Source organism: Arctopsyche grandis, chromosome 11 (assembly GCF_051622035.1).
Source record: "Arctopsyche grandis isolate Sample6627 chromosome 11, ASM5162203v2, whole genome shotgun sequence".
In the NCBI taxonomy this organism is placed as follows: Eukaryota; Metazoa; Arthropoda; class Insecta; order Trichoptera; family Hydropsychidae; genus Arctopsyche; species Arctopsyche grandis.
In genome coordinates, this window is record NC_135365.1 from 10,636,908 (window position 1) to 10,649,014 (window position 12,107).

The window sequence follows — 12,107 nt, forward strand, 5'->3', positions numbered from 1 at the left end:
ATATACTACTATTCAATGCTTTCTTCTTTGTTTTTAATTTATTTCATTGTTGTAATAGATTTTCAGGTTGTGACGTGGGGTGGCCGCGAATCGTATCGGTGGCGCACTATCATCAAACTGTCAAAAGTTATAATTTCAATAATAGGGACCAGTGAAAATGTAATTGGACATGATTTCACTGAATTATACCCAGTGAAAATGTAACTGATTATAATTTCACTGAAATTTATAGTGAAATTATAATTTCTATGTAACATATACATATATTTAGACACACTTCACCTAGTTGCAACTTCGGTACTACAGGTAAATAGGAACGCGATTACTTCACAATCGTTACACGCCAACGAGCGAGACGTGTCATTAAAGAGACGACGATTCAGTCTCCTCTTCGTTTAACAATAATCCGAAGCAAAGTTCCAATAAAAAGCGACTTAGTGTACACGAGTGTAACGACACGGCCATCTGTCCTCCGATTCGAAATCCCGTAGATACGCGGACCGTCTTTATTGCCATTCAATAAATGAACATAAAATTTAATGATCCGGAACTGGTACGATTTGTCATCTTGTTTTTGCGACCCCTCCACCCCCCCCTCCCTCTCCGTTTGTTTCTGGCCATCGTGTTTTGATCGACATCTCTCACAGAGCGAGGAATCGAGCGAGCTTGGCAGCCGATCGATGGATCGTATTATATTTACTATACATATAATATATAGTTTGTATAGGAAAATGCGATTATTCATTCCGGTTCCGGTTCCGTCGATCCTCGAATCGGCACAATGGCATATCCGCATTTTTATTAGGGTGGGTGGGCGAAGGAGCAATAGTCAATAAAATACGCTCGATTTGACCCAGTTGTTAACTTTTGACCGGTTACCGTTTATTGCAATATAAAATTTACTAGCAGAATAAACACATCGAATATTGTTCCGCATATTTCGCGCACGTTCCATACCATATCAACGCAACGGTAGACCACTATAATAAAACCTCAGAATTATTACACGAGATGAATCAAATCATATCAAAAGCTCAAGGTTTTAATAATAAAAAAAATAGTTATACACATCTAACAATTGTTTAGTATGATATGAAATAGCTTTTAATACGTAGAACTTCGTTGATGTTCAGATATCGATCTTAATTTGTAAATTTTCTATATCGGATTTATGTACATACATATGTATGTATGTATGTAGATATGCATATTGAGATTGTAACGAATACATAAAACAAAATTGGCTTGTGAATTTATTATAATATACATATTATCTTTAAAATACACTTACATATATCCAACATAGAATATTTTATAGAACTATAATATATTCAAAACTAACATCTACATACATAGTGCAAATAAATTTTCAAAATTTGCATAAGAAAATTATACTGTAAAGCAAGTATAAATTTAATAGATAATAATACCATATGGAAATATAAATCTACTTTTATATGTAGGTACACATGCATGGACACAGAAAAATGCTAAACATTAAAAATAAATATTTTATATCTCTAGCTCTCATTCTACATCCATTCAGTTTTAAAATGAAATTCGGGACAAGGTTTTTATTAGTTTCAGTTGGCTAGTTCAGTGAAATTCCTAACCGCCCGAAATTTGTGAGCCGATTTTGAACCACTTCCACTCTTCCGATCGCTTTAATATTTTACCGACATACGGAGGTAAGCTCTAATTAAAGTAAGCAAACGTCTCTAATATGAATATAGAGCAATTAAATTAAATCGGAATCATCGGTCAGATCAACATGATGACAGTTAGCTATCCAAAGGCACCTTTCTACCGCAACTCACAGTCTTTTACAAAATTCAGCATCATTTATAAATTTGAGCATTACATTTTAACAACAATGAAGAAGATGGAATTAGTTTTGGAAAAATAAATTGATTAATAGACTTCTTTTGTGTATTTTATATTGTTGCAAGATATATCAGGGAATCTAAACACACCTTTACAAAACTCGAAATCCTCGGCGGTAATTATCTAGGGTAGTGATCTAAGGTTAATTTGGATTAGCTACAATTTTTACACCTGCTTTCTATTGGATTTATAAATAATTGTAGTTCGAAATTTTCAGTGTGGCGAGCTTTCAACAGAAAGGAGGTCAGCACTCAAAGGGTTAAGGTTCAATTATTGACCAGTAGAGCCCTAGTAGGAAACTGCACGCAAACAGCAGTACGAAAAATATTCTTCAGTACACATTCATATGTTCCGTAATTTTTATGTGACGTATGTAACTTAAAAGTAGCAACCAAAATGATCTATTCACATTACATCCACAGTACATGTCAGCGAAACGCATCAAACAGAACCGGTTTTTTAAATATTCACCCGTGACATGATCTTACAGTGGCGAGTGCACCCGTACTATCGAAACTATCAACTTATCAATATTGCACCGTATCGTCGCGCTCCACAATGTACCTATATACATATGTAAGCCAATTTTGCCTTATACGCTCAAGTATGAAAGTGCCGAAAACGGTCAGTGCTGCATAGTACGAATAGAAGAAGTCTGTTCCGTAGTGTTGTACCCATCTGTTGTTAATATAAACGGACCCTTTTACCTTTAAAACGAACGTTAATTTTTTCAACGAGCATTCAAATACTACACGGCATTGCGATCGTTATCTGCAACTCCAACAATTACCGATCCTCTCAAAGTCCTTGTTAGTCGACCGGTCGCGTTTTATGTTTGTCAGGTGATTTCTAGCACATGACGGCAAATCCGGAAGAGCCTTCGGCCGAAAGCTGCGAGACTTCCGCCATAAACCGGAAACGTGACGGGGGCCTCGACCCGCTCACAAAGGCCGCTATTTTTCCCTTTGTGTACGGGTGTATACTTTGTATCTGTGTACCAGAGCAGAGGCTGGCAAACACAGATACATACACTCACAATCGGAGGAAAAGCTACATAGCCGGTCGCGATTAAGACTTGAACGAGAGATTTAGCCGGAGAGCCATGACCGCTTGAGCGTGCTAATAACAACAGTCGACTGCTGAATGCAAATCCATACACAAGCCGTGACTATCGTTACAAACGGCTCTTTGAAACGTACAAACGGAGGGTATGGCAGGGATATCATGTACCACGGAAGATCGTGGACTCTGTGGCGAAACACGTTCGAATAAAATTCGAGAATCTTTACTGTGCCGTAAAGTTTATGCCTAATTAATAAAGTTTACGTCCGTTCGTGCAAAAACGATCGACTCGATTGCTTGCTGAAAATCAACAGTGATACTGGTATGCAATTCCATATTTATGTAGATTGATCTCGCCGGTATTATTCGGCCAATTTAATTTTGACCGTTGTAGTGCGAGGACTTTTATTTATTTATTAGAATACGTGGGGACAAAGCCGATAGGCTCACGGGAATTGGCTTAGTATAGGTGATGAGATAAAACCATAATACTCATAAAATTAATAAGATAAAAGAAAAAAAAAACACTATACACGATATAACATAAGAGAGAATACCAAAATATACCAAAGAATAAAGATAAAATATAAAAAAAATACCTGTAACAGTAAGATATTAAATAAAATAAAGCAAAAATATAGAAAAAATATTGGGAAAAGAATTATAGAATTATAGCTTGTTTTTAAAAATATTAAGGTTTTCATAAATTACTACATTATTGGGAAGATTGTTTGAAACTGAACCATTCTGTTTGAAAAGAAGGAATCTCTGATCAATTTATTCGATTTTTCTTTTTGGAGTCTAAGGGATGAGATAATAAGATAATTCACTGTGTTTTCATCGACCGTAATAAATTTGGACATATGACAATTAACAAGACTTCGATTAAGTCGCCTCTTATTCTTCTTATCTCCAATATTGGCCGAACGGACACTTGGCCGACGGACTAGCCGAAGGAACATTTGCCCGAATGAACATTAGGCCAACGGTTTGTTAAAAATAGTATAAAAAATAATAATGACGCACACATACACTTTGTTACTAGGTGCCGCCAGTGCCTTAAACATTTTTCTTATCGTTACTACCAATACTATTTTCAAATCATTTTTTTTAAACGATAATAATATAAACCTGGTAAAAGTTATAAATTATGTATCTAAATTATTCTGAAATAAAAGTTTGATATTTCTGATAAATTTAAACAATTCAAAATCTCATTCGGCCGGATATCCCTCGGCCTAGTATCCGTTCGGCCAAGTGTCCATTTGGCCAAACGTCCGTCGGAATAATATTCATTCTGCCAAACGTTCATCAGCCTAACGTCTGTTGGCCAAGTGTCCATTCATCCAATAGTCCGTCAACCATAGTCATATACTGTTATCCACTTGATCACAAAGTGCACCTTCTAAAGTTGCATTAACTTCTAAATCTACTTTAGATCAAGCCAATTAAAAGTGATAAACGATTAAAATAAAATATAAAGATTGAGTGATAAACGATTTTTTTTTATTTCTCATAACTTGTATTGAACTTTAATAAAAATAAAATCCTACAGTTTGATCAATTCCTTTTTTTGTGGATGCAATGCTAGACGAATAGACGATTACAATGATCAAATGGTATCCAAAAGTGTAATATAGATAGGGTAAATGATGGCAGTTAGAGAGAGAACTTTGTACAAAATTTGTGGAGAGAAGGGAATGAAGATTGTCCAAAACGAAATAAATCTTTCATCCAGAATGATGACGATAATGCATGCACATATGTATGTAGCTAATTTGGGAATTGTTACAGCCATATAAAGTGGGAAAACTCCAATTTTCAGTTCCAAAAACACTATTTTTGTTTGACGTAATTCACAAATTTTTATCACTTATTTTAATTCGATACGTCCAGAATTTCAGAAAAGCAAAACATATGTTTTACAGGCCACCCGTATTTTTAAATTTTGTTAAAAGTAAAACATTATAATTCATGTATTGCGAAATATTTCTCGAAATAAAGAAAGGTGGACTTTTTCCACTTTCAAATATAACGAACGGATCATATTACGAAAAATTTCTTTGAAACAAACCATATCATAATCATTAACAATATGTGTTACTACACCATTAAAGTAAAAAGTAAAAAACATGTCCACTTAATAATACATACGTACATACGAAAGCATTTAACGATTTCAATAAAAAGCAACACCACACACACGTGAAAATACCTAAAATGTGTCTGTATGTGTGTGTACGTGCTCATTTTCATTAACTATAACGTGTATATTTTCAGAAGTGCTTTCGTTACGGCCGATCTATTTAAGGGTTTTCCGCGCCGCTCCGTTCGCCGTTTTAATGAGCTAATAGCGAGCTGGAGTCGTCTATCTCTAATCTAGGCTTAAATATTATTGTGTCGTTAAGCCTTACGGCTACGGCTAAGAGTCGAGATAAATCGGACTTAATGAATTCAAGCATACGTTATGTATCCTTTATGAAGTTGCGGGAGTGTGAAGAAGGAGGCAGGGCCGTCGCCTTCGCGATATGAAGATGGAACTCCAAAGCCCGAAAGCTCGAATCCCCGTGTCCGTAAATGTGAGACAACTTGTGCTCGCGCAAAATTCGTAGCGGAAAATTCATCACTCATATTTGTTTTTAAGTTGAATTATTAGTAAAAATATTTCATCTGAATTGCTACTGATATGTGTTTTTTTTTAATATTGATAGAACATACTATTTACATTTAGTACTCTTGTACTACTATTCCATTTTACGGTTTCGTACAGTTTTAAAACTGACAAGTATATATTAAATTTGTCAATATCAATATTATTAACTAAATCTTTATACGAAATGCATCTTCTAAATTCTATGGATACGTATTTGTTTTTACTGATAGTTTGATCTACTGAATATATTTTATCTAGAATACTCTTTATATAAAAATACAACAATTTTATACTCACTTTGGGCAGATTTGTAACTACAACTCACTTTACTTTCATTTATTTTTTTGATTAATTCATATACATATTATATTGATCAACTATTGTTCTGATAAAAATCCTTCTCTACATATATACATACATAAGTATGTACGTATAATTCCATAATTTTTAATAGATTAAATTATTACTCATATTTCCAAAAAGTATAGCCCAGGGGCTATTATTTATTACTAATGATTTATAAGTCCCAAATTTGAACCCTGGTAATACTTTTATTGAAAATAATCGTATTAGAACATTTCTTATGATGTTTTCATAAAATAATAATATTATATAAACGAAAAGGGATCATAAGATAAATATTTTCTAAATATGTGTCAAAAGTAGCTACAGTAAAAGCCGAGCTGAACGTGTAAAGAAATCAAAGTAGCAATAGACTAGACAAATTTATGAGAGATGATTAAAGAAAGTAGTATTAAACAGAATGCAGAAAGAAAATTTAGTGAGATAAAATGTGTGATATTCAATATATGAAGATAACACAATACAGACAGGAGTTAAATAAGATCGAGGAGATTTTCACCACACAAAATTCCCTTTTTCAAACCCATCCAAAGATCACACAAACATACATACATATGTACCACACCAAAGATACATATGTATGTACACACCAAAGATATATATGTATGTACATATGAATACTTTGTTTTATTTTATTTACTTATAAAGGTTACGCCCATTTTTATAAACATGACATTTTTATAAACATGACATATATAAAAAACATTAAAAATCATCATAGAGACATCTATGGACAAATTTTTGCAACTCAAATTTGGCGAGAAATAGGACAGGATTGTTAATTTGGTGGAACGGTTTCAATATCCGATAAATTCCGAATTAATGAAATCCGATAAATTGCGGCGAACTTTGAAAGGAACGATCGACCTTGGAATCACATACCCAAGGTCTGGCCAGGGACAAATCCGGGAATAGAACCCGTAACCACACAATCGAAAGCATTACATGCTAACCACCAATCTATGTTGCTGGTTAACTTAAAAAATATGCTAAAAAAATAATTTCGCTCAATTGAACCAAAATCGATCCTCACACCACTTGATTATATGACTATCCGAATATAGACAGACACAAACCAAACCACATTTACTGGCGAACAGTTTTCAACCGTCCCGCGCTGAATTTTCAGCCGACCAATTTTCCGGAAAACGCGAGACCGGCTTTCGAGTACGTGAGCGCGCGTAGCCGTGAAGTCGAACGGAGCGGCAATATAAGATTTAATTTCGTTCATCGGATTTTGTCGTAATCCGTAAACTGCCTGTCTGCCGGTCAGACACTTCTTTTAAGCCGCGGCCTGTTGTAATTTTTCAGACCGGGGAAAACTATCAATCAAAGCGGATAAGCGCGAGACGTTGCCGAATATACGTATGACAGATTGATCGAACGGGACGTCGATTAATGATACGAAAACGCGCACACGCACACCCCACAGGTACCACCCACCCTTATTACGTTTCCCCGTCTATCTATTTTCGGTGGGAAATTGTGAAGAAGTGAGTGCTTGATGATAATGTGAGGCAGAGCTCGATTGGTACAAGTTTTAAGTATACTTTCACATATGATTCAATGTATGCATACGTACACAATATCATGTCAACACACTTATCGAAATGGTCGTACATTTTATTAAAAAAACTTTTAACTTTGTACATTTGAGTCTCATACATATAGTATCGCGTACGATTTATTTATTTAAGTTTAAGTTTGGACCATTGTGGCATTACAAGAGTCCTTAATGCGCCAGAATGGTCGAAAAAATACACACAACATCGCACGGCACGGCATGCTAAGATATACTCCAATTGTGAATGACGATCTTATCATTTCGATAAGTTACTCCTACATTTCTTCAAATATGGGAATCACCGTAATCGACCACTGTCAAACCTATGTCAATAAAAGGCAAATACATCACCCGAAACACTCTGGAGGGTGATTTTTGCCCTGAATCGCTATAGTATAGATCAGACGCGCGAGCATATTTTTACAGGCGCAAAACTTAAATCTTAAAAAAATATGTGCCATGTGTTAATTATTAAGCGACCAAAAGAATATACTTTTGAATTTCAATTCCAAAAATAACGTGAATCAGTGAAGTAAAAATATATATGAGAGCCTATAATGTAAATTTTATAAGATATAGTGTGAAAAATACAAAGTTATAGGTGTTTAAATAATTAAAATCTCACAAAACGAGTAGGGGGCGAAACTTCAAACAAACAAGACTACTGGCCATGAAATGTCATCGTCTTCAGAATTTTTGGATTCTAAAACGATTATTTTTTGACAATCAAACTAGCGGAAGCGATTTAAATTTATATCGGTGACCAAACCGCGCAAAATGGAAAAGTTTCAAACGAATCGGAAGAATGTAGGAAATAGTGTTAGACCAAAAGCTAAAGTAAACCTTAAAAGAACCCTGTAAAAATAACCCCAAAAGCTAATAATAGTAAGAACATAATCAAAAATGTAATACGGGATATGCTCGTGATTTCCAGCTGCGAGGGCGTATCTTCATGTTATTATTAATTCTTACGATTTTTTTATTTAGAAAGATTTCATGCACATTTCTTCAAAAATGGGAATCACCGTTATCGATCATTGTCATATCTGTCAATGTCAATACAAGAATAAAATATCACCGAAAGCACTCCAGGGATGAGTTTTGCCAAGGATCGCGACGGTATAAAGACCACTTCGGTTGTCTGTACTTTAAAGGTGCATACATTTTAGCAAATAAATGCTACTTTCAACGCGTAGGCAAAGTTTCAAACTGATCGAAAGAATGTAGGAAAATTGCCTGACCGATTAGCGAAGTAAGACTAAAAATAGTCTTGTAAAAAAAAATATATTTTCAATTATTCCAGCAGTATGACTAGGTGTTTGCGTTAATTCCAACCACCGAGAGATCTCCGGGTCCAAGCCCTGGGTTGACCTCGATCGAAAAGAATTTATTCGGAACTATTTCTGTAGTACTGCAGGTCAGACTACAGAATACTAGATATTTGGGACTCCAAGTCATTCGCTTCTCATCAGAATTTGCCAATTTATCTGATTTCATTGTTGATGCAATGGCTTCATGGGAATTGAAAAAAAAATTGTCAAATAAATGAAAAATATATCACATACCTGTATATTGTTGATGAGCTTGCGCTAGAAGCGATGCAAAAACGTGCGGGTCCATCCTGGGAGCTTCATCTTCAGAACTGCTGCCTCTCCACTCTCTGCGACGACTCCTCTCCTGACTTCCACCTTGGGAACCGGCCCTGGATCGCCTCCCATTCCTTCCGAGCACTTCAGACTCCATGACGGCCTTTCAAATCCGCCACCTCACAGGATCATCCTGCGAATCGGAAGAAACAAACAAACGAATCAGACGTTGAACGGAACGGAGACATTGTATTATACACACACACACACATACATAAATACACCAGATCACAGGAGGGGGTTCGAATCTTGCTTAATCTTTCAGCTTTTAAATGCGCGTCGTCTCGCTCGTAATTAATTCGAGTGTGATGCGAAATTTGAAGCCGTTCTCTCCGCTTCCGGGGGAGTAATCTGTTTTTCAGCGAGCAGTGCCGATAATGGCCTATCGATATCGAGACGGGAGGAGGGGGTAGGAAAAGGGGGGGGTTGTTTATCTTGCGTTAATTCTGTTTTTTCGTCATCAAATGAGTTTTAAGGGAAATAAGAGAGTAAACAAGGGGTGGCCGCGACGAAAGGGGGAGGCGGGCAGACCGAAGACTTATCGAAGACTGGGGAGTATTTTCTCGGAAAAATGGTGAAAACCTTCGGAACGCGAGCCGGCGATATGCGAAGGATAAACATTGGTTTTAAAATAAAATATTATTCGATCGTCGGCACTCTCTTCCGAGAATCCGATGAACGATTTTATAAACGTGTCTGTTTGCGACAGCAACGTGGACGTATGTATGTATAATATGTACACGAAAAGCAATTATTATAATGGAATGTAATATCGTTCGTATTTTAGTTGGAATGGAAAAAAAACAATTAAAACGATTCCACACACAAAGTCAAACAAACGGTTTTATTTAAATTTTTGTTTTATTCATTTTGAATTCGTAGGATTTCCAGTTGTATTATGCAAACACATTTAAAGTGAGGTGAAGCGTACTAAAATGACAAGTATAATTAAATTCGTTTTTAAAAAACTAAACATGTACATACTATTCACATTATTTTTATTTAGTTTGTTCTGTACCTATACATGTATTGTACATGATTCAAATGTGTATGTAGACTGTTTGATTCGTTATAATATGAATAAAATATAATAATATGATTAAACTCTTTTACTTTTTTTGAACATCAAAAATGGAAAGGAAAATTAAGAAAGCTAAAAATTTTGGTCTTTGCATTTATGTAGGTACATACTTATCGAATATTTATTTATCGAAATTTTTTGTAAAAAAATATAGACAGATTTGATTTGTATAAAACGTTGCTTTGATTTGTATAGAATGAAAACAGTTAAAACAGACAAAAAATTAAAATAAGACCAATAAATCAAGATTCCCTTCCTTATTTTTACAAACCTCTATGTATTACGTTTCACTTATTATTATCATCAACCAATCAATCTTAACGTATCCCTTTATTGTCGTCTAGACAGCACATCGCAATAATTTATGTTGTTTGGAAACCTTTATTTTATTTTTATTTTTAGCATATTAGCCACAGTGACAATACAGAGAGTCAGTCATACAATCATAACATCATAATAATAATAACTTTAATCATATTAATAACAACCTGCTATATCTTGATGGAAAAATCATTGACATTTATAATTGATAAAATCAAACCACTGGCGTTGCTCAACAACCATTCAACCAGTTTAGCACAGTTTACATTAAAGAGGTCAATTTCACCAGCAAACTGGTTGAGCAGATATTTGTGCGAGCCACAGGAGGAGCAAACAAATCACGATTCCTCAGGTCCCTGAACTTACTAGGTGCATAAAACTTAAATACATTAAGAACCTGAGGATTGTGTGTACTATCCCATTTAATAGCTTAAAAAAGTGCTTTCCCAGAAACATAACACGACGAGACTCTAATGAGTTGAAGCCTAATGCCCCTAATAGTTACAATAACTAACGCCCCTAATATGTAGATGATACATTTTGTTCTCCTCTCCTGTGGCACGCACAAATCAGATGGTTTCGTCACCTGTTGCAAAGGCCATCGAACTCATGATTTTTGTTAATTTTGATTTATTTAATCTAAAATATGCTGATCTGATTGAGGAATTGTTTAATTTGAGATCGAAAACGTGTTCCGTTTTTTTTATTTGTTTCATATTTTATGTCTATTTTGTTTTTCGTCATGTTTTATTATCATTCTTATTATGGTATCCTTTTTATCTTAAGCCATAGTGACGGCTTGGAACTGCTATTTAATCAATACTGTCATCACAATGTGTATCCATATCCCAAACTAAATAATTGAGTAAATGGCCTTCCCTAAATATGTCATAAAAAAAGGAATTTTTCTTTATATCATATATGTATGTACAAAAAAACATTATCGATTCAAATGCGCTTCACTCACCACGACGACAAATAAAAGGACGAGAAAACAAATTTAAAATGTATCATACGACTAAAAATGCATCAAATGGAAAAGGTTGACCGCCACTGGATACATATTGTGACCGGCACGAGACGATATCCCCAGGATTAGTGTTTCGACACGTATTTATATCCTTCGTCGTCGAATGCAATGGTTTCGCACTTTGCACAAAGGTCCTTGTAGTGTTGGTGCAACTAGGCAATGCGGCCTTTGGGCAAACACGGTGAATAAACCCCCCTTTATAAGTACATATGTACATACATATATATATTCATATATATATGTACATACATATCTGCTATAATGTTTAGCGAAACGACAACGCGCGGCCATTTTTATTTCATCAACAGAGTAAACACGCGAACAAAGAAAGCCTGCACAATAAATACTCGACGCGAGCTTAATAGAAATACTATGAAGTGAGATAGAACGCGTACATAATAGTGCAGCATTCCTCAACCAGTGATCCATCCACCCCTTGGGTGACTAAAGATATCCTATAAGTCTAGTGACATATGAATTTATATTATGTACAAGTGTATGTA

At 35.0% G+C, this 12,107-nt stretch overlaps 1 protein-coding gene across 1 annotated transcript in view; it reads right to left on the minus strand.

The window, feature by feature from the left end:
• LOC143918561 (uncharacterized) overlaps nucleotides 1-12,107 on the minus strand; it is a 386,376-nt gene that overhangs the window by 109,372 nt on the left and 264,897 nt on the right. Inside the window, exon 4 of the mRNA XM_077440502.1 lies at nucleotides 9,092-9,305. Within this exon, the coding sequence (XP_077296628.1) occupies nucleotides 9,092-9,269 (178 nt within the window). The 5' untranslated portion in view covers nucleotides 9,270-9,305. The remainder of the gene's footprint in view (nucleotides 1-9,091; nucleotides 9,306-12,107) is intronic.